The 23,967-nt window shown below is 37.0% G+C and overlaps 1 protein-coding gene across 1 annotated transcript in view; it reads right to left on the reverse strand.

The window, feature by feature from the left end:
• The window catches only part of msi (RNA-binding protein musashi), a 93,080-nt gene extending 69,898 nt beyond the window's left edge, over nt 1-23,182 (reverse strand). Inside the window, exons 1-3 of the mRNA XM_018523098.1 lie at nt 23,034-23,182; nt 21,255-21,428; nt 5,416-5,535 (exon numbers count right to left, since the gene is read on the reverse strand). Coding sequence (XP_018378600.1) covers nt 5,416-5,471 — 56 coding nt within the window. The 5' untranslated portion in view covers nt 5,472-5,535; nt 21,255-21,428; nt 23,034-23,182. The remainder of the gene's footprint in view (nt 1-5,415; nt 5,536-21,254; nt 21,429-23,033) is intronic.
• Between the last annotated feature and the right edge of the window lie 785 nt (nt 23,183-23,967).

Genomic DNA, 23,967 nt, shown 5'->3' on the forward strand with positions numbered 1-23,967 from the left:
GGCGTCAATGACGCGGTCTGACGGCAACTACATTGACAGCTATGGCCATCTATTGGTAAATTCCGGTTTCATATTTACATACCTGGTACAATAATATTAGATAGTAACTGGATACATATCTAGGGAAACTGCATACATTTCAACCAGAGTGCAGGTTACGTGATGAATTAATCGCGACATTTTCATTTTTACAATAATAACCTTTTTCAAATCAAACACTTTCAATGTGAAGAATACTCTGATCGTACTCTCCATTTGGCCATCTTGCTCTGGATTTGCTTTGAGGGATTACCAGTGAGCACATCGGCTTGTGTAAAATTCAAGATAATGGTAGCGCAATGTGCAAATCATATCCGCGCGAGAAGAGTTAATACCACTAATAGAATTCCTGACAAAAATCTTAAAAACTCCAATGGAATGGAAATCGATCGAAAGATGGAAAGGTTTTATCCGATATTAAGTCTGCGATTGGATTTTCACCAGGCACAAAAGATGCATTTCGAAATATCTGCTTCGAAGATTTGAAACTTGCGTAAATATCTATCGCTGCGTAAGTCTATCTCGTAGTACGAAAGCGGAAGCACTGCTGAACGACTGCTTTGGAAATGACACGCTTACGTCAATCGTCCCCCAGATAAAATTGAACAAAAGCAGAAGCGCGCGAAAGAAATAACATCCCGGATGGGAAAAAGGTGAAAAAATAATGGTGACAAATATCCATCGCTTTTTTACCGATAACCAGGGCACTGCGATAGATCTAAATAAAAGCGAACTAGCGGAATAGCGCGACGCAATGTTTCCCGAAATGAATTTATCAAATATTCAAACTCATTTAGAAATTTCTCTCCGAGTTCTCGGCGAGAGCGGGGGGGTCGGCGACGCCGAACGCGGCTGGCGCGGCGGCGCGGGCGTCGCGATATGGCTGCATCGTCTACGCTGGAAAATCTCGGCCGACGCGACGCGACGGATTCGCTTCAATTTCTATTTCCGCTATGCCGTCGCGCAAATTAATTCTACGCGCCGTTAGCAAAAATTCAAACGGTTTGTCACCGACGCGAGTACGCGCGACACGTCCGCCGCGTCTGGCGTAACATCAATTTATGACGTACGCGCGCGCTAACGTCGGCTAATTGTGGACGCCACCCACTCTATCTCGACGACCAATATACGTCGCGTGGGCGCACGTACCTAGCACCTGCCAGTCGCCCTCACACGCGGCGGCCTCCAAGTCGCGTTAACCGCAAAGGAACCCGTCAACATGCAACTGTCAACGAACGCGACTGCCTCCCTCCTTTCTTCTCAATGGACTCTCCGAAAATACGAGCGGTCCGGCTCGTCATTCTTGCGCGACAAAGTACAATGAAAATGTATCGCTTCCCGCCGCCCGTACCGTTCATCATTTAACACTCTCTTGTTATACGTACGTATGAGTGTAACGAGAAAGTGTCCGAAATGCCAAATATGCCAACGCACGAATGCACTCGCTGTTGCAAAAACACGTCCGTAAATAGATTAATGCCTGAAGCCTGAGGAATGTTCACAAACGAGATGTCGTATTTTAAAACACAGCGAGTGTTTCAATGAAAAAACTCCAAGTATTTACGTTACAGCTGCGTAGAGTACACGGCAGTAGATGAAAATTGAAAATGCAAAGTTTCAATAAAAGGCAAAAATTGTTTCAAAAATATCTCCAAAAATACAAGAGGGCTCTTTAGTCTAATTGTTTTTAACCTTTCACCGTAATATTTAAGAAATATCTAGGAATAATAATCGCAGCAAAATAGCACATTCGCGACGCAATATTCCATTTTAAATGGATAATACAACGTTTTAAGCTTATTACATCGTAGAAAGAGAGAGAGAGAGAGAGAGAAAGTCTATTCATTATTAAATTCTTTTAACGAGAGAGATCACTGATACGACTGAATTCGACGAATTCGTATCAGTCGCGATGAACGATATAATCCTCCGCGTTAATGCCGCTAATCGACATTCGAGGGATCGATGCGGCATTTGATCGTTATAACGAAAAGCATTACTAAGCGGTTCATCGCACATGTACAATTCTAAATATCGCTTAAGTAGAAATTAAGTACAAATTCACATACGATTAAACTGCGACTTGTCAACTATTTCTAAATATCGCTACTTGAGCGATATTTAGAAATAGTTGAGAAGTCGCAGTTTAATCGTATGTGAATTTGTAATATCCAGACGTGTGTGCATATACATGTGTATATATGTATGTATGTATGTATACACATGTAAATGCACACACGTCTGGATATTACAAATTCACATACGATTAAACCGCGACTTCTCAACTATTTCGAGATTCAGAATTGCGTTTGCACGAAACGTAACATGACATGTAATATTGGCACTTCCCGTTTACAGTCCCAGTAATCAGCAGTCACGTAGATAGTACATTGAGAGAGAAGCGTTCGATATTTACTATATAATTGAATGGTAAAATAATTATAGTTAAAAACTCCATTTTTATATAGTTAGGAGAGAGTGAAGAGAATTGTGAACACGAGGTAAACACTAATGATATACTCCATTACAGTATATTAGAGTAGTAATAATCTCTCATTTCTCACATCCAATGATAGTCCGATATACACTTAATGCCGTACTATACGAGTATTACACATAGAATGCACACGCTGTTTAAGGTAAATACTATTGAGGTAACCGGACCCTATATGACCTACCTAAGCTTTGCGATTTTTTCTAATTTTTTGCTAAATTTAAAATTAAAAAACTAGTCAATTTCAAAAGAGGAAACATTATTGAACATTAAAAAATATGTATAAAACATTTTCAAATATTTACATGAACGCAGTAAAAATTTCCAGAAAAAGTAGTATAATATACATATATGTTTCCCTCTTTTTCATTAAAAAAATGTTAAAGAAATGGAAAATAAAATAATCTAATATTATGTTTATAATAAATATATAGAATATATGTTATAATTATAATATATAAAATATAAGTTTATTAACATATTGACATGTTTATTGACATGCAAGAATATAGAAAGAACTATTTTTCTAACATGGACTTATCTACTTATTTCCACAATGTTTAGCAATAATGAATTTTCAGTAATAAGAATTCATGAGCTGGAATAACAAAAATACTTAAAAGAAAAAAAAAACGTTACAGTCGGTGTGTGTGTGTGTGTGTGTGTGTGTGTGTGTGTGTACAGTGTGTACACTCAGTATGCTTAAGTTGGCCATAAAGTATCTTACAAAGAATTTCCTCTCTTTGATTACATTTATATATGTTCTTTATTTTAACATTTATATATTATGTAAAACATAATTTTAAACTATAATTAAAAAAAAACAAACTCCTTGCCGTTCGAAATTACTTGTCACGCGGGGCAATGCCCGATTGAAATTTTTGTTTAAAATTATAGTTTATACTGTTTATATAGTGATAATACATATATGAATATCAATTATTGTAGTTTAAATCTAAATGATTGGAGAATTTTTAGATTTTTATTAATTAGAGAGTAAATAATCACCGGCTTTATTTAACTTTTCCTTTAAATGTAACAATTTCCCTACTCTCCCCTATTACTGGCTGTAATAAAAATTATATTATAAAATTCTACAAAAAAAATATACAATTAACAACACGAAAATGACCGTAAAATTAAACCGTAATATTTTAGTGACTATTTTTTCTCTCAGTGCAATAATTCATGTCACGAGCGAATCAACACGTCGGCACGGTTTTCCTAAAAAAATATTCGCGCTGTACTCCGTTACAAAGGTCTTTCTGATTACTATTCTCCTTGTTCGATCTTCGGCGAATAAGGTTCGCAGGTCAGGAACAAAGGGTGTGCTAGGAGAGACACCTAATCGTAAGTATATACGGATCTCCCTGTTTGTCTTTCGACTAGAGAGCCGCGGAAACACGACGGAAATGTTAGGGAGAAAGGGATACGAAAAGTCGTACGTAGCCGAGTGTTCATCCGCTATGTATGTTCTGTAAGTATACATGTATATGCGCGCGTACATGAAGAATCGTTATGTTCGCTCTTCCCAAAGGAACTTTAATCAAAACTGAAAAATAGAAGAAACCTACTTTTCATCCCGTCGTCTTTTCACCGTCGCTTCTGCAACCATTCCGTTCCGTCCATGACGGGCGGACGATAATACGGCGTCTGACCTTCCGTGCAAGATATCTTGAAACGTGTATACAACAATACCGCATTGTCTAAGCCACTTTATTGTACCCGGCGACGTCCGAATATCACGCCGAGATCTCGACTCGCTCGGGTATGTAGGATGATTTGTAACTAACATGCGCGAAACGGATTTCTTGATTAAGATTAAGATGAAATTAATGAGAAATGAGAGGAAATTTTCGTGATTTAAAGCTCAAGAACTGCATAATTAAGTTACAGAATTTCTTCCACGTTGAATTCAAATAGATACCGCTTCAGCAACATTTCAATTCCTAACTCAGCCATAAAGATGTTTAATGTAGAGCATTAAATAGTGCAATACATAATGTTAATGGTATTACATCAATCCTACAATGTTAACTTGGGTTTCTTAGCAATTTTTCAGAAACGATTCGTTAAATATTGCAGATGACAAATGCTGATTTTATATACAGAAACAGTTGGTGATTTATTAACTGTATTCGATAAAGGAAATATTCAATAACGAAAAAAATGCAAATGAAATAATTTCGTTAAGCTGATTAAACAAATGTCTCGATATTGTCGAGATCTCATCTTACAATTAGATACGAATGTATCTTCTTAGAATGTATATCGTGCACTGTGTATACACACTGATCGTAAAACAGCTTGAGACAGAAAGTATAAATTTACACATTACTAACATGCAGACATAGCATAAGCCTAATCTATCAGCAATTAAAGCTGAGTTCTCATGCATTAAAATCAATTATTATATCTTTGATATGGTCGCGTTATATTCAGATACAATAAATATGTATACGGTACATTTAAAATTAATATTGCCGAGTAAGTAATAATTTTACAGCCTCGAAATAGACACAAACTTAACAATAGACAAACTTAACAGTCAGATATAAATTTATTATTTATAGTATTTTTTTTTCTATATATTAAACGCTAAGCAGTTGAAGGAGATTTAAACAGAAAATTAATCCGTAAAGTAGTAAATAATTGATTTTCGGATTTTCGCTAATTATTTATCTTTCGTCAACAGATTATTGTATTATTTAAAACTTTTTACATGTCTCTATAAAGCTCTCACAAAAAGCTCAACGTTGTAAGAAGATTAGTTACGAATAAATAATAGCTAATCTATTGATTTATAACGACAAATCAAGGTCTCAGCTTTTTATTTTTTGTAGAGGCAAATTCAGTAGCAATTAAGATGGGAAGACACTTACCAATTCTCTAGTACACCGACGTTCGAGAAGTTTGGAGGAAAACTCGCGGCCGCCATCGATGGTCGCGACTAATGTCCGCTAGCTCCACTTCCTAATCCTCTTCGCAGTCTTAACACGTCACTGACATAAACAAAACAAAATTAATTGAATGATTAAATTGACTCGAGAATTTGAGAAAAGCTGCGAGACGACTTAAAAATCTTCTAAAAATTTAACATTTTCGGAAAGAATTAATTATAAATTGTCAAAATTGACGAAACATTTTTAACTACCATAAAGAAAATATAATAAAAATCTACTATTTCAAAAATATAAATTTCTCAAAATAGAAGAGTAAAAATATATTAAAATATCTTATTTACCACAGATATATTTTAATCTACTATATTATACATATATAATACACCGTGTAACATTTTTTAATTCATTGTTTAATGAAAAATTACTCTCTCGAGAATATTTAGCAAATCTATACTAGGTATGTGTTTAAAATATACATGTCATTTCGAAGGGCCATTTAAAGTAATCGCTAAACGATAAAAGATATGACAGAAATATAATACAATATTTTCATTATTTTTTATATAGAACTAGATAATATAAAAATTTGTTCTCCAATTTTTATAAGTTATGTCATATTTTGTTTTAAACAAAATTATATAAATTTCTTACGTAAATCGGTTTCTCCTGATAATATATATAATATATGTATTAAAAGTATGATCAGAATGTGAATATTTTACGAAATATTTCATATTTTATTCTGACACATTTTATGTTAAAATGTGTCAGAATAAAATATGAAATGACTTAGGTATAAATTTTTTAATTTCTAAATAACGTTATTTTAATCTTTTATGCATATAATATCGAGAGAAATCGATATACATATTTTTACATTTAAAAAAATTCATTGCGGTCGTAATATCGAAGTAGAACTTCAAATATCATATAAATCATTAGATTCATATTTTCGAGTTCGGTTCTATCGAGTGTGATGCTATTTCGCGGTTGGAGATTTCCATTTGAAAAATTCCACTATTTTCTCCTTTAAAATTTTGTAGAAAATAAGTATAGTTCCATCACGGTAAAATAATCTCAAAGTAATCCCATTAAAGATTTTTTTATTTTTCGTCACTTTAATTTCTGAGATCGGCGTGAACAGATTAAATCGAATACATTCTGTACATTGAATACTACATTAAATGAATATATAAGTACACATAATGTATGCGAATAAATCATCAAATGAAGCGGTTAAAAGCGAAGAACGACTTCGAATTTAAATCACTATCAGACACGATTTCGTCGTAATTGTGAGATTGCCGTGAAATTGCATTCAGAAAATATGGAGATTCGGCCATCTTCCTTAAAAGTACCAACCGCCTTCCTCACGTTCCTGTATACATGCATAATACCGTATGGTTGTACTTGCACAGTGAATTATACGCACACGGACTAATAAGTCCCGCACGCTTAGAAACTCGCACCTCGGCCGACTACCCCTTTTCTCGCATTTACTATCTTCCCGCTTTTCGGATCCTGGTATCGGTAATGAACGATCTATTGTACCACAGTGAATGCTCTTTCAGGCAACAAGACGGAGAAAGGGGATAGAGGAGGATATATACAGTTGGCTAAGGGCGAACGGCGAGAGGGTTGGCGGGCGAGGGGTGAATATATAGAGCGGCATAGAAGAGGTATGAAAACGGCACTCGTTAATGGATTCCCATTCTTCCCGACTCCTTCACTCTCTCTTTACTGTCTTTCCCTTTCCTCCATCGCTTTCTCCTCATGTTCCTTGCGCAGTGCTCTCTTTTGCGCGTTGCTTTTTTTACTATTCACGCAAGCACGGGGAGCTCGCGCTCGTTACACGTGTAAATCCCGAACTTTGGTACGGTCGTATGCGTCTCATTGTTCGTCGCGACGCTGTATTTCCGACTCGCAACAATCGTAATCGTAAAACAAACGGCCGAACAATTCTTGACGCGCCGTAGATCTCAATGTCGGTAATAGCGGAATTATTCGACCGTCTATTTCACCCTCTCTGTATAATAACGAGGGGATCATCCCTGGCGCGCGGAAATCTCGTTGAGGCTTTCCGGGGTGATTTCCTGGAGCAAGGGTTAACTCTCGATTAGCAGGATTAGCAGAGATTACTGTATACAACGTACGTTTCTCGTGTACGTGTACATTTATCGCGAGACGTCAAATCACAATAAAAAATACGATCAAATGTAGAAGAAATTATCAATTCAAGATATTTAGGAGTAGGGTAAAATCAGGAATTATGGCATAGGCTACTAATATGAAATAATAGTGGCTTATTTTTTAAACAAAGCATTACGATCTGGCGACAATCGCTGAAAGTTCTTGCAACTGTTACCAAACATGTCATAACAAGCAATGAACTCGGTCCGACCAATCGTTTTGCTACAATTAACATTTATTCATTTTCGTTACGTCAGAAGATTCCGTAGCTTTTTCTACAAAGTGTTCCCACAAACTGAAGGTAAGTTTTTTTAATGCTTATATTGCACAGGCGCTTTTAATAGTGTTGCATGAACAATATTATGCAGATTAATTGCTATTTCAAACTTGTTTATTGTTACGGAAAGACTTTATTTGTCATATGACGACGTGCAGGTAATGTGGAATACATCGAGGGTTGAGAATATGGAATAGATTCCATGCATGTTGGCAACTTATTCGTGATCAGATTAGGTTAGGTTAGATTACAGCGTGTATTCTATATCAGCTTATTTGCGATTTATCAGCTTATTTGTGATTTTTTATTTGTCCATGCGCAATAACGTTCGTAATGATGCTATTATATTTTCTGTGTTATTGTACAATAAAAATTGAACAGTTTCCTATTTTTCTTGATCAGTTTGTATAAATAAACAAATTTGGACTTCATTTATTATGTTATTTATTACTGTGGTCAAAATTTCATCGGTATTCCATATTACATCCCACTTTTTAGAACCCCCCCATTTTCTCACTTTTGACTTTTTTGTTAATATTGACGTTGGACTTAAATTTTGACGACTTTCATTTATTGGATGTTGTAGCTGACATATTCCTCAAGAGTTCTGTGTAAAAATTTTAAGTCTTCATATGTATTTATATCGGAGCAATGTTAGTTTAAAAAAAGCTGTTCCATAATCCCTACTTTTACCCTACCTAGATCCTCGAATAAGAGATTAGACACCGTTTAAATAAATTTTGATTGGTTCACTTGATTAACTTGATACGCCATATTCAAGATGATTTTAATCAGTGTATCCGGACATTTTTTTCAACTACGTTTCAGAAAATTGTCTATAACAAATGTTTTTCACAACCTTACATAATTTTAAATCACAATCTTATTCCTCAGAATTTGACTTTCAAAATGAAAAAATCGATCATTCAATTACGTTAACTTTAAACAAAAATACATTAACTCGTAGCACATTGGATTTCACGAATACCAGTAAGGAAATTCAAAGCGAATACCGATTAGGGTTAAGATAGAATGAGATAGAGTAAAATGCATAAGACAGAATGAGAGATGCATAAGATGAAATGAGATGCATATGGAGGGATATCTATCCAATTTGATCTTAAACGTTTGGTCCGCTATATTCAGGACATTTCAGGACAGTGTCCAATTTCTTACGAATCCTCTTCGAGGATCTCTCCAGAAGTACTTAAAATTTTTAAGTAGTACTCGAAAAAATTCAAGTTCAAATTTTCTTCAGTTTAAACCGATAAGAAAAATTACGCTCACCGAAAGTTCGCGAACTCTTGGTGCGCATCGTACCGAAGAACAAGCAGAACAAATTCTCGCTAATTAGAGAGAATAGCCCGCGAGTGTGCAGGGAGAAGCGCATCATTAAGGCGAACGATGCGCGTCCCGGCGCGGATTAGAGAATACGACAAAATCCATTGTCGTCGATCGAGCGCTGCCATTGTCCGCCGCCATTGTTTGTCGGCTCGTACGGCGCGGCGCGGCGCGGGCGGACGGTGGTGATAAGGGGCACGATTCCGTCGGCTCGCGAATGACAGCGAGCGAGAGACAACGCTATTATCTCTGCAAAATGCCTGACGGGGAAGAGCACGGTTTGCAGCACTGCGTTAAAACGCCGCGCCGTCGAAATATTTTCAACAGCAGCATTTCGGAGATAATTGGCAACGCGCGAGAGCGAAGAAAACAAGTCCGTATTCGTCGCCCTTTTCTCGAAAACAGCTTGAAAATTTATTATTCGCAAATTACGAGGATAAAAATGCCAACCAACGCGCGCGTTTCCCCTTTCGAAATGACGATCCTTAAGTTATTTCGCTACCGCGTGAAAATCCAACGTTCTCCTCATCAATGATTATTTCTATCCACACTGATTATCCTTTGTTTATCAAACTTGCAGAAGAGCTACTCGCCACTCGCCCAAGTTCTGAGGCGCAAACTTTGCTAACTGGCGAAATTGAATAGCGAATGTACACGCGAGAAACGTATCACCCGCACGGAGTAATCACATAGCAAAATCAAAGTGCTATAATTAATGCAGGTGCCGATGTGCCGTGAATAATGAAAATGCCACCAGCGTCTGTTCGTTTCGAAAAATCGAAGATCGGTCAAATTGAATTCCGTCATTTTACCTGTGGTGTATGTGTAACGGTCATCACATTTAATCGCACCGATAAATTAACGCTGACTTTCACGCGTAATATTCTGACGTAAATATTTTCGCGCTAATAAACAATTCAAAATAATCCAAACATGTTTTCGGTTTACGGCTATTAACGAGATAACAAAAATATCTGTCAAAAATAATAACACGTTCACTAATTATCAGTTTTGATTTTTAATTTTCAGAAATCCTGATAGCCAATAGAGGACGAGCAAACCATTCTCGATTTTAAAAAATTATTATTGTGAAAATAAAAATGTAATGATTAATTGATCAGATAATATTCGCGCATCCATCCGACAGCGTAATATATGTTTGTAATGCAAATTGTAATGTTGGAATATATCACAAAGATAAACATAACTCATTTTGATGAAATGGACAGGTGAAACTCGTAGAGAGAGTAGTATAAGTCACTTTTTTAAAATATCAAGTTGAGTTTATTCAGTTTATTGGTGCAGTTTATAAAACAAAAAATATCGTTTCTCGAAATCATAGAAATCACTTACACCGCTATGGCTTTGACCCCTCTAATTTTTTAGCTAGATACAGATCTGAAAATAATTCTGTCAAACCATCAAAATAATTATGCAGAACGCTCAAACTATAGTTGCTAAAATATCAAAAACGTTTTGTAGCATTGCTCATGAGATTTCTACGTTATTATTTTTTTTTATGCGATTTAACAAAATTATATTTTCAGATCTGTTGTGTGTGCATTTAGTTAAATTTTTACTTCAATAAAGTCATTCTTTTCATGTACCAACAACATATACCATGTGAAAAAGGTAAATGACATATAAAGCATTGCAAAAAGAGACCGAGAACTTCTCTGTATAAGGTAAAATTATAGTAGACATAATTCAATTATTGGACGAAATGACAAAAATTTTCAGCTTTTAACGATATGTACGATTCTAAAGAAATTCGTTGTTAATAAAGATTTATTAACGAATTTATTGAAAGTCGTACATATCATTAAAAGCTGAATATTTGAAATTGTTATCAGTTATCACTTCGTCCAATAATGAATCACGCATCTGTGATAACTGATACATTTACTTAATTATAGGATTGTCAAGACTGCAATTGTGATCGATGCTGCGAAAGGACACGATAGACTGCAACATCGACGAGAACAGTACAGTCATCGAGAGATGGAACAGCCATTGGAAGACAGTAGGTTGTTCGCGACTATAAACGGAAGACGGTGCGAACCGCGTCTACTTTCTCTATCTGGTCTGACTAGGAAGTCGTAAATCCTCTTTTGCCATTTGCACGGCGCGCGGCGCAGGCATTTTATGCAGTATACCGCGGCGCGGCGGCAATAAAGCGAACGAATGCGCAATAATGCGATCGAATCGGTGCCAGGATACAGACGACGCGCCCGTTTCTCTCGTAATCTCGTATCGCGTGTCTCGAGTTTTGGTAACTTTTCGACGGGCGACGCGACGTCGAATAATACGAACGCGCGACGTCGTACTGAACGATAAGAATTAACGGTTTCGCAATCAATTTCTAAGACTTATAAATCACACAAAGTTTATGAATCATTTATTCATAGTTTATTATCTCGTGTCGCAATGCTTTTTGTAGCTTGTACTTAAATGTTAAAACCAAAATTGGGAAAATTACTATAAGTATTGAAGATTGAATACACGAAAATTACAAATAGATTCCAAATATAAAAAGTAATGATAAAGGTACACTTACAATTATGAAAAAAAGTAACGCCATTATATCATCAAAAAAAAGTAACTGTTAAGACTATTTTATAACCACACAAGTATACAGTTGTAAGAATTGATATCAATTACAGTCGAATATTCTTCTCATATTCGGCTGTAATTGGTCAATTCTTACAATAACGTTTACGTATAATTATAAAATGGACTTTACAGTAACGCGGCGCGTTACAAGAAATGCATTACCAAAAGTCTGTTAGTGTTGCTTGAAATTTCCAAAAACTTTTGCACTTAAATAAAAGAAGATAGATATATATTTTTTCCGGCGTTGAAGATAGAGAGAGAGAGAGAGAGAGAGAGAGAGAGAGAGAGAGAGAGAGAGAGAGAGAGCCTTCCATTTTTAGTGACACAAGTCAACACAAGTATCGTTCTATCTATGTTACTCATAGAATGCAAAGAAAGATGGAACATTTGTATCGACTTGCGTTACTAAATGGAATGGTATTCAAAGAAAGCGAAGATGCTAAATGGAAAAAGTACAAGCAACGCGAACAGACCTCAATTTTACTTAAAACAATGGAAATTTAGAGAATGAAAAAGTTACGCGCGCGGTGGATATATCTTTACGCAGCGCTTCATACAAAGTTATACGTTCAATCGTAAATGTCTTTCAAAAAATTTCGCACACGTTCCTGCTAGCTATAAATAACGATCGTCGTTAGAATCCATTTTACGATTGCATTGCAACGGTTTTTCTTTTCTATGAAACGCAAAACACTCGCGATACGTTATCGAACAGACAGCAAAATAGATTTTATTTCGTACAACTGCGAGAGAGATCTCTCTATCAGACGATCTTTATGAAATTTTCATTGATGCATCATAAATCAGTACAATCGGTATTTGAAAGTTTTTATACGTCTCCAAAATTCTCTCTTTCAGTCACTTCCATCGTGGGGATCGTGGGATCGTGGAGCATTTCTATCGCCATCCGTCGACGGGAATCGACATTTGCGGAGCATTTCTCGAGAAGTTCGCTAGATCGCTCATTGCTCTAAATTGGCGTGGCGAGTATATTTGGATTTAATCTCCATGCTGTTTGAACGAATCAAGTGCTGCTGCGGTGATCCCGTAGGGGCGATCCATCATAGGCATCGCGAAAGTCAACGACAAACGTTCGGCACGATCGGATACCGTGTCAGAATCGCTGTGGTCGTCGTCGTCGTCGTCGTCGTCACGTGGGCGAACCAGAATGGGCACGGTTTCTCATTGGTCATGGTCCACGTACCGCTTGGCTCTCGATTAAAACGTCGCTCGCGGTCGAAGAGACACGCTCTCTCGCCCAAGCTTCCTCTTTCCTCTCAACTTCCCCCTTGCCATCTTTTTTCCTAATATATTAATCTCTACTCGGTTGTAACGTATATATTTCCCAGTTTTAATGCTATATCAAATAATTAATATATACATTTAATTAAAATAAGTTATTAATTCGAGGTATCTTAACTACTTTTAGGTACCTAATTAATTCCCAAGAATTACCTAATATTATCTAAGAGTTATAGTTCAGATGTCTCGAATTAATTATTTATTTTAATTAAATAATACTATTTTAAAACTATTGTGTTTTTAGTGCATAGAAAAGAACGATTTCACTGAAGTAAAAAAACTTGGTTAGATACAAATCTGAAAATAATATTAAACCATTAAAATATTGTAATTATGTAGAACATTTAAGCACGACGATACTGTAAAAAGTTACATAATTATTTTCATGACCGAACAAATTATTTTAAGGTCTGTATCCAACTAAATTTTTAGATATTTTATTTTAGCAAAATCGTTTTTTCCGTATAATAATAGATTTAGAGAATCTCCCGATTTAATCTTTCGTTTTTGAAGACCAAAGAGATACATGGAAAGGACGATTTTGTTAAAGATATCTACAATTTTAATTAGCTACATCAGAATTTAAAAATAATTTCGTTGGACCAAAATAATTATGTATAAGAGACTCAAATATGATGATTGATGAGCAATGCTGCAAAAAGTGACATTCTAACAACTTAATCAGTTTGTGTGTCCAATATAATTATTTTTGGTCCACACGCTAAAATTATTTTCAGATCTACGTCTAGCAAAATATTTCGGCAATTTTTCAATCCTTTGTGTAACTACATCAAATATTCAAAATGTGTGTAAGTGAATGCATAATTTTCGCGAAGATTTGATGATAATTTATAAATAAAATCTGAGATAAGATATAGTTCGTATAAGTGTGGATTTCGAGGCTAACCAAGAGATCGCGAGAATTACGTGTAATACGTAATTTTAGAAAATGTGAAAAGCCGCAGGAACTTTAATGGATTTCCCGGGTGCGCGCACTTTCGCCTACCGTTTTATCTCCGCAAATTGGGTTAGTCTCCTTGGCCGGCTGCGTTCTCCCGAGTCCCACCTGTCGTCTTCGCGACACCGTTTGCTGCTGTAACGAAACGGACATAACTTGACGAGAAGAGGAGATCGGACGATAGAATAGCGCGGCGGACTACGCGGTCTGTAATTCGGCGTAGTCCCTAGCTTGGCTAAACCGAAGTCTGTTAAAGGTGAGCGATTAAAACGGTTTAACGAACGCTTAAATAAATGACGAGAAAAAGAACTTCACCGTGGAATTGCCAACGAGAATTCCTCTTCTTCTAACTGTCTGCTTGTTAGTAATTAACGCGCGCGCGCGCGCGGAGGGGGGGGGGGGGGGGGGGGGTGGGGGACGGTAAATTTTATAGATTCGAAACACCGATAGTCTTTTTCTTATCTGACGTCGATCGCTCGTAGAACTCACGAAATTAATCGACCTCGTAACGAATTCGACAGAACGATAAATTTGACAAACGTTAGACGATCTTCCTTACTCTCGAAGGAAAAGTGTGAAATACGAAGGGATACTCGCTAAGTAATTGCCTGCAGTAATGAAGACTGAACTTATGAAATGTTACACGCGAGAAGTAGACGCGTAAATAGAGTAGAGATAAATAAGAAATTGACAAAGCCGAGAATGTCGTAAATTTCCCGTCTCAGCAACCTACGTCGTCGTATCATGCATCAAATAGTAGCTCTTAGCCTAAACGCGGATAATAATTATTATAAACGAGCGACATTTTGCACATGATCAGGAAAGACATCAGCTATCGATCGTATATTCACGTCTCCCTTCTATCGAAATGCCTTCCGCGGACGATAAAATGGTATCACACCGGATATATATCCCCGCGATTCACGCTCGGATTAAATTCTCCGTTTATGAATACGTTCCTCGAGTTCTCGTTTCAGTTGCATAAAGAAATTGGAACAGATTTATCGCTGCGAAGTATCGTAAAGCCGTGGCCGCGAGGAGCTACCATGGAGAAAAAAATTTGGCACAAATCTGCACATTTAAATGCCAGGTCCAACTGGAACCCGCACTTTTGAACGTGCGCCAAACCTCTCGACCGATGTACACGCGTGTGCTGCATAATTTTGACAGATTTGAAAAAAAAAGTCACTCTGTTAACGATACTTCTTTTGCAGTTTACCCGCAAAGACATAAAAAAGCACACACTCTAAATTTCCTACAGTGAAATCTCACTCCAAGAAAGTGAAAATACAATCACCCTTGAAAAAAAAAATGAAAATATTTCACTTCTTGAAAAAAGCGTGACGATCTTCGCTCTTTTTAGAGTGAATTTTCATTTCAAAAAAGTGAAATCTCATTCCAAAAAAGTAAGATTTCACTCTAAAAAGAGTGAAGATCGTCACTTTTTTTTCAAGAAGTGAAATATTTTCACTTTTTTTCAAAGGTGATTGCATTTTCACTCTCTTGAAGTGAGATTTCACTGCAAGAAATTTAGAGTGCAGGCTTGCCTTGCTGGTTAATTTAACTTAAACCTGTTTCATCGGTTTTAGCTTCATCGGTTCACGAAATCTTTCTGTCCGGTGTCAATAAGACGAGGCCGGCAACGAAACTCCGTTTCAAAGGGAAAACAAGAAGATAGGAACCGATGATGTAATATTGACACTTTGTAACCTCGTTTCAGTTACGTTCAATCACGACAGAGAGATGTAACCCGACGAGCGAAAGAAGCGGTGAGGCCGGAGGGGGAGGAGGGAAGAGGACTCTTCCTCTTTCGAGCGACGAAAAAAAATCGTCGTTGTGTCGGCCATTGTCGGTACTCATTGCGGAACAATCGCGATAATGAGAAAGCCACGCAGTCGAAGACTGTTTCACTCCCGCTCTCTTCTTTTTATCCTCCCCTCCGCGTTTCCACTTTTTCACTCGAGAATCCACCTGTAGTCGGCAGACACCGACTCGCTCGCTCTCTCTCTCTCTCTCTCTCTCTCTCTCTCTCTCTCTCTCTCCTACCCCCTCCCTCCCTCCCTCTCTCTCTCTCGCGTCGCTTTTGTCTTCGAACCGACAACAACTTCCATCGTGCGCGTCATTGAAAACTGCAAGAAACTAACCACCGCGTATTACCCTAGCGTACGTTAGGTTTAGCAACAGACGTAAAAACGTATAATTGATGACGTGGGATATTTTATTTTAGCACAATGACATGATTGGGAATGTGCCCGTTTCCATTGCCAAATATTATATTTAAAAAATCGTAGAATGCGAAATTAGAAATGTAATTTTTGAAAATTAGAAATATATATGGCAACAGATAACATATGCACAATAGAATAGATAAATGAGAAGCAGACTTTCAAAATGCGTTTTGTCCGAAATTTGTAATTTTCAGAAAACGAGAAAGAAAGAAATGACGCACTTTACAGAAAATAACAGTATATCAATAAGTAGGATGTAAAATATTATACAAAATTGCTTAACAATTGCTAAAAATGTTGAACAAATGCATTTTGTTTGTTTCTAGTTGAAAAACATAGGGTAACTCCGGCAAATACGCCGCGCTGAAATTTACGCCGCAGAAGTCAGAAAAAATAAAAGGAGTAATTTTCTCGCAACTACTCTGTTACATGCCTTTATGTTATATTAGTTTTGTGTTATGATTTCAGCTTCTTACTGTTAATATTAATGAAATTATTGTGAGTTGAATGGATTTGTCACTATAATAAGTAATGCCATCATGAATTATAATCTGATATAAAATGATTACTGTAGGGCGTGTAAAAGACTTAGTGATTATTTCGTGATACATACGTGTAGTGGAATAGTAAAGCATGTTGTGCAGCAAAATACAAGTGCTTTGCTTTCGTATTCTTTGTTTAGTTTGTTGTCCTGTATATCCCACTTATTTGGGATATATGGTATTTTTAGCGAACGGGATTTATGCCCAAAGCATACAAAGTGCGCAGATTGAATTCAGTGCACTAAATACAATAAACGCATTATATGAAATATGTACCTCATGTCATAACACTTGTCATATCATGTAGGAAGATTGTAATTATTATTTATTACTTCATGTACATATTTACCATCCTTAATAAAACTTTATAAACACATTTTATAAGTTATTGCGTCATTACACGTCTTATTTATATGCATTATTTGTAAATTTGTCATGAGCCATACCCCTGCCCCTATGAGTACCCATATATCCCACCCCCATTGGATATACGGCAAAAATGCAAGGGTTTCAAAAAGTTTATTTTTTAATATGAAAAATAAATATTTCGGACTTTTAATATTTTTTTTCATAATAAAATAGACAGTATAAAGTTTTTACTGATATAGTTCGTTTACTATAAACACAGTAAATAATACTGAATAAATTAAGTTTTTGATAGGTGCGCGGCGTATATACCGTACTAATTACCCCCTAATGCACTTTGAAATGTCTATGTTTTTTTAGCATATAAATTAACGATAAAAAAATGTTTTCTGATAATAATAAATATCTCAAAGTAGCTTATAATGTAAGTCATACAATACTGAACACTACGCCATCTCTATCTAAAAAAATGAAATTTTGGATGAAATGCGTTTTGAAAGTCTGCTCCTCAAATATTGATACTTTCTGTAATCAAGCGGAATCATATGCCTACACAGAAAAAATGATTTCGCTGAAAATTTAATTAGATACAGATCTGAAGATAATTTTGTTGAATCATCAAAATAATTATGTATACCAATAGTTGTCATCTCTCGACTAGTTCAACTGAAAATCTTCTGCTGGAAATTACGAATGAGTATTAAGTCGCCAAAATTAAAATTATTTTAGTGCGATCTCTAAAAAAAAAACTCATCAGATTTGGTTTTTTTGCCAGAGATTACCACAGTCTTACCGGAGGTCGACTGCTATCGTCAAAAATTATTAAATTTTGCTGTAATGCGTTTTGTAGTGCATTCTCCAAAAAAGAAAAGATTATCAGATCTGACTTTCCTACCGGAGATATTTTTCCAAAAATCAACGTGCGGGGGACTCACAAAAAGACTATTAAAATTTTGAACGAATTTTTTCTGTATGCCGAAGAGTCAGAGATTTGGTCAAAAAGCCGGAGATTTAGTTAAAAAGCCGAAGTCTCCGGTCGAAAACCGGAGAGATGACACTCAAGCTGGTTGCTAGAAAGCTAAAATTTTTTTGTAGCATTATCATCATTCTACATATTTATTTTGATGGTCCAACAAAATCATATTCAAAATTTGTATATAGCTAAATTTTTATATACTTTAGTATACATCAAATTATTCTTTCTGTATAATAATTTTTGAAAATTTCATATGTACACTGAGAAACCCATTAAGTTGAATCAATTAATTTCTTATTTGAATTTGGGCAAACAAATCCTTGGTTGATGCAATATAAATAACTTAGTTGAAGCAAAACTATTGGTTATTGTAACATTTTATTTGTTTCTAGTAAACAACTTTATCAGATATCAATGTTTATCAGAAACAAGTAAAATGTTACAATAACCAAATGCTTTGCTTCAACTAAATTATTTTATTGCATCAACCAAAATTTGTTTACCCAAATCCAAATAAGAAAATAATTGATTCAACTAAATGGGTATATGTCATTTCTTAGTGTATATGTCATTTTACACTTTTGAACCACATCAATTACTAACTCGAAACGGAGTTTTACGCCAAAATTGAAAATGTAATATTACATTGTTAATTATAATCAATTTAATATCACTGATGCTGATAAATAAAGTAGATATTATAAAGTAGATTAAGATAAAGATATAAAGAATTTTAAAACTTGATAATGTATAGGGTTTTTGTATGATGACAATTACAAAGGACAAACACATTAATCGTACGCAGCGATATGAGAAATAAATACGGTTTTGTGCCAATGTGTCACGCGTGCGATTTATTGCAGGATTTCAACGTAATCGTTTCGCCTATCAACGACAATGTCTGAAGTGATTTGTCGTTCCGCATAACAAACCGTAAACTTGGACATTCGATTCGTACGGTTTTATAGTATGTGCGGTAAAACCGAAACGGTAAACCCAACGACGCAACTGAAACTGGCAATTGCCTTAGCAACGTATTGACGTCGCGAAATTGGATTTGGTCTTTCTCGCGTATACATATAAATAAGATTCTGAAAATCTTCAAATCTTCATCGGCAATGTGAAATTTTCACTCTTCGTCTATAACCTGGGTCTTTATATTGTTGAGACTACAGAGACTAGATAAAATCCTGAAAAAATTCTTACATACTTGTGGAAGCTTCAACGAATTTTTACTATCATAGAATTTCAATTTTATTTATTTTTTACAGATTTAAATTTATGAATCAGAAATTTATCAACTAAAAAATCAATCGTGCCTTTAAATCCATCATTATCGGCGGAAGAGTAAAAATCTTTAAAAAATCACGATTTATTATAGTCTTTAGAATAAGAAGTGAAAAGAAAAGATTCATTTTTTAACGAAGATAAATATTTAATAATGGAACAGCAAACGAAAGTTTACATGTAAGAAAACAAATTTACGCGCGATTGACACTGACAATGAGTAAATATCATCTCGGACTTTCGCGCGTCATTAAATAAATAAACAAATAAAATTTTAGAACGCTAAGGAAAAACTCTCTCCAAACCATCGAATCATATTAAATGACCTTCTCGGGTGATGCTAAAGCAAGAGAAACAAAAGTTCGATATGTTTAAATTCGCGCATTAATCCTTTCAGCAAGAATAACGACGTCCACATACATTAGTTGCATCGACAACTGTAATCGCGATTCAGTGTACGTTTTCTTTCGGCTCTTGCGGAAAAGGTTAGGAATTTAGAACGTGTAAATGACATTCGATTCGCGTTTCGAGTCCCTCGAAACTCGACCTTTGCGAGGAAACCCTCTCAATGCGCACCTCTCAATCGCGCTTTGAGAAATACTCTTGAATACTCTTCTTTCCCACTTGACGTTCCGCCAGAAATACACGCGCGCGCCGCGCCGTCCGTCGTCGCTCGTCGCACGCGACTGGCGCGGTGATAAATTCATTCAAATTTCTGATGTCATTGGAATTATCCCTTTACGTGTTATGTGCGTGCCAATCGATCGCGTCTAAAATTTCTACTTTTAGTAAATAATTCACTTGAACATGGAAGAATTTTTTTCAACTTTCAAATGTGACAAGTGGAAAGTTTTGCCGATATATACCTTAGTTTAGATAGAAAGATAAGGAATCTTCGCATGTTTGGTCTTGACGGTGACAGCTAGAGTAGTAGCAAGGATGGAAAATGGCTCTGCACTCGGTAGTACCAGAGAAGCAAAAGAGAGAGACGCGGAGAAAGGTTCATGTCGACGTGATGGTACGGATTTAGACAACATCTGGTCCAGTCTGTTTCGCCGGTTCGGCGGGCAAAGCACCACCGATTGGATTCGAAATAACTATCATCCCATCTTCATGTATCTCTCCGGATTTCTCCGGACTGTGTACCAATCCAATAAGACGTGTCTTGATTGCAACAGACAACGCAATCCTCTTAATTGAAAACACAGAACGCATCGCTTTCCAATCGATGCACTCTAAAAAAATCGGAGTAGATGTAATACGCGGTGTTTGTATAAGTCTCCCCGTGTTGGTGTTAGTATTAACTACCAACCTGGTGTGGATTTGTGAACACCCCTGGTGTTTACATCACATCCTCATGTGTGTGGATTTAAAATCCATAGGTTCGATGTCAATATTAATACCAATAGAGTGAAAATTTACATAGATACACCGCATGGTATTAAATCTACAAAAATATTTTTCAGACTGTAGTTTTAGCAAAAGTTGGTAGTAAAATTTTAAATTCCTTGCATCTTGCTCGTCGCAAAAATACGTGTTCCAGCTTTCGAATAAAACTATGCGGCTGTTTATATGTATAAGTATATGCACGTTTGTTTTGTTCGCTAAACGCCTCGTTATGAAACGCACAAGGCGGCACATGTAATGAAAATGCAAACTTAAATTCTCCTCACGAAAATCCATATGCGCGCGCAGACAGTACAGGGAGTATTGTGTACTTATATTATTAGGTACCTACATGGAAACACGATGTTAGGACAACGCGATCGGTGGCGATTCTCGAAGCGCCGGGATGCATCAGCACTATCGGGACTGCACCCGGGTTACGATCTCTCTGTGTGTGTGTGCTGTACACATCGCATGCTTCTCCTTCAGTTATGTGGACTGGTATCCGCGATTGTTGTGTGCATTCCTGGGATATCACACGCTCTCTCATTTCATCTCCCTCTTCCCGTTATCCCTCTCCTTCTACATCAACTCCCCTCAGCTTTTATATTTCCGCTTCCGTCACTTTTCTAGCTCGTCGCCAACGGCGATTAACGATCTACATAATCGTTGCACGTGCGAACTTCGTTAACCTATATCGATCGGGGGCACGTGGCTGTTTCAATGATGGTAACAAAAAACGAGATTTTGCACGTCGCGGCGAAATCAAAATTTGTAAAGCGTTACATTCTACTGTGCAGATATATACAGAGATATACAGGATGTTTCTTAAATTGGTAGTACAACCAGAAAATGATTTTACATGAAAAAATAAGCTAAAATGTAAAATAAAATTTTTTCATACAAGATTTTATTTTCGGGCAATATTTTCAACAATTTATCAAGTAATAAAATTCATCGTGCATGAATATCCTGTTTTATTGTGTATATTCTCGATTACCCAATACAATAAATACAAACATGAACAGAAATAGTCTACAGCGTGATCTGTTATAAGTCGAGATACCCGGCGAATATTTTCGAGAAAATCAAATTTCTCAAAAACAAAATATCATATGAAAAAATTTTAATCTACATTTAAAATTTATTTTTTCGTGTATAATCACCCTCTTCCTAATTATACCATTTATGAAACATCCTGTATTGTCTGACTCGGAAAGCTAATTATATCTCTTCATAATTTACGCCTATTATGAAAATATATTTTGTGATAACTGAAAGCCAAGGGTGCCGATAAAAAATATACGCGTTTAACCCTTAAATTCTAAATTCAATCATATACGTCGAGTTTTTAACATTGCTGAATTTACATAAAATTAATTATATGCATACAGAGAAAATGATTGGAAAATATTTAAATTATTTCAAATCAATAGTTATACTTTTGATTTTAATGTATTAACAACAATAGTGCTTGAAATATAAAGCAAGATGTAAAGTAAAGTATAACAGTCTTGATTTAAGCAAGGCAACAATCTTTATTTAAAATTGGAAATACAAGCAGAAGAAGAGATAAAGACACTGATGGCGTACTACGGATTCTTGGCATCCTCGATGTGAAAATTCGCACCGGAGAGAAGTTTAAGGGTTAAACGTGTACGTATAATTCGCACAGTGTCGCGACTCGTGGCGTGGCGTGGCGTGGCGCCGCGTCTGCCAGAACGTTTCGTGTGTCTGCCCAACGGGTTATCGATTTTGGCTCACGCACGTATACCAAATCTTCCGATATCCCTCCCGATATTCCCGATGTTGAAAAAGGACCGGGAACCGCTCCGTGAGAATCCATCGTCGCGGCTTGCGGTTTAAATCATTCTGATATCGGAGTATTTCGTGAAAAGCTTCAATACTCGTGAAGCCGGCGCCGGCGGCGACGACGACGAGATATAACGTGGAGCGTTGCATGCACACGAGAGAAAATCAAGGATCCGCGAGAGAGAACATTATTTGCGCGAATTAAATTCACTCGACTATTTTTTCCATCCTACACGATCGCAAGGTGACAACAAGGTAGGTAGAGAGAGAGAGAGAGAGAGAGAGAGAGGGGGGGGGGGGGGGAATCGTGGAGACGAACCTGACGTGTGTGCTCGGTCTATCTCTCTCACTCTCGCTTTCTCTTTCTCTCACGTGCGAGAGAGGCCGCGAGATAACGCGGCGGCCCTTTGTCTTATCGTATCGCGCGCGCAACACGGAGACGCACGATGACGCGACGCGACACGACACGACGTACGATACGGTACGGTACGGTACGGTACGGTACGGTACGATACGATACGATACGACACACACACGAGCGACACGATACTCGGCTCGCGACTGAGTTTGACATCGTCGCCGCCGAGCGCGAGCCGAGGCCGAGGGTGTCTCGCAGAAGAGGAGAGCTGTACCCCCACCGGCGCTGCTCAGGCGCCACATGGAGCCCCACGCTTGGGGTAGAGGGAAGGGAGACGGCCTCCTCTCGATAGAGTATGTATAAAGCCTCGAGAGTGATATAACGTTACGTCAGAGCGCTTGCGCCCGGTCGCTCGTGCGTTGCTTTGCTTGTCGTCTGTTAGCTTGTCTCTTCGCTCGCTCGTTCGCGTTGCCGCAAAGTGGCAACCGGTGGTACCGGCCGCGCAGCGTCGGTGGGTATTTATGTAGACGATGCATCGCGTCACGCTAATGGGCCCGGCCGCAAGCCGATACAGCTGCGAGTCGAGTCTCTTCCTCTGGCTGCCGCGTTGATGTCGCGTCCCAGACGCCACAACTACTTAACCCTTTATTCCGTAACGTCGTTTTCGGGGAAACTCGAGTTTCTTCTTCACCCTGTTTCCATCGCTTGCACCACCGCGGTCGAATTTTTAATCTACCTCGCTGTCAATTATTATTATTATTGGTGTGCTGCAAGCTATCAACCATTATAAATGTGCTCCGAAATTTCAGTATCTAGTTTTAATAATACATATAGTTTTCCTGTTTGCAAATTATCATAGCACATCGATACCAGCGTTATTCTTAGCGTTTAATTA

The sequence above is a fragment of the Trachymyrmex cornetzi genome, unplaced genomic scaffold (genome assembly GCF_001594075.2).
Source record: "Trachymyrmex cornetzi isolate Tcor2-1 unplaced genomic scaffold, Tcor1.1 scaffold1403, whole genome shotgun sequence".
Taxonomy (NCBI): domain Eukaryota; kingdom Metazoa; phylum Arthropoda; class Insecta; order Hymenoptera; family Formicidae; genus Trachymyrmex; species Trachymyrmex cornetzi.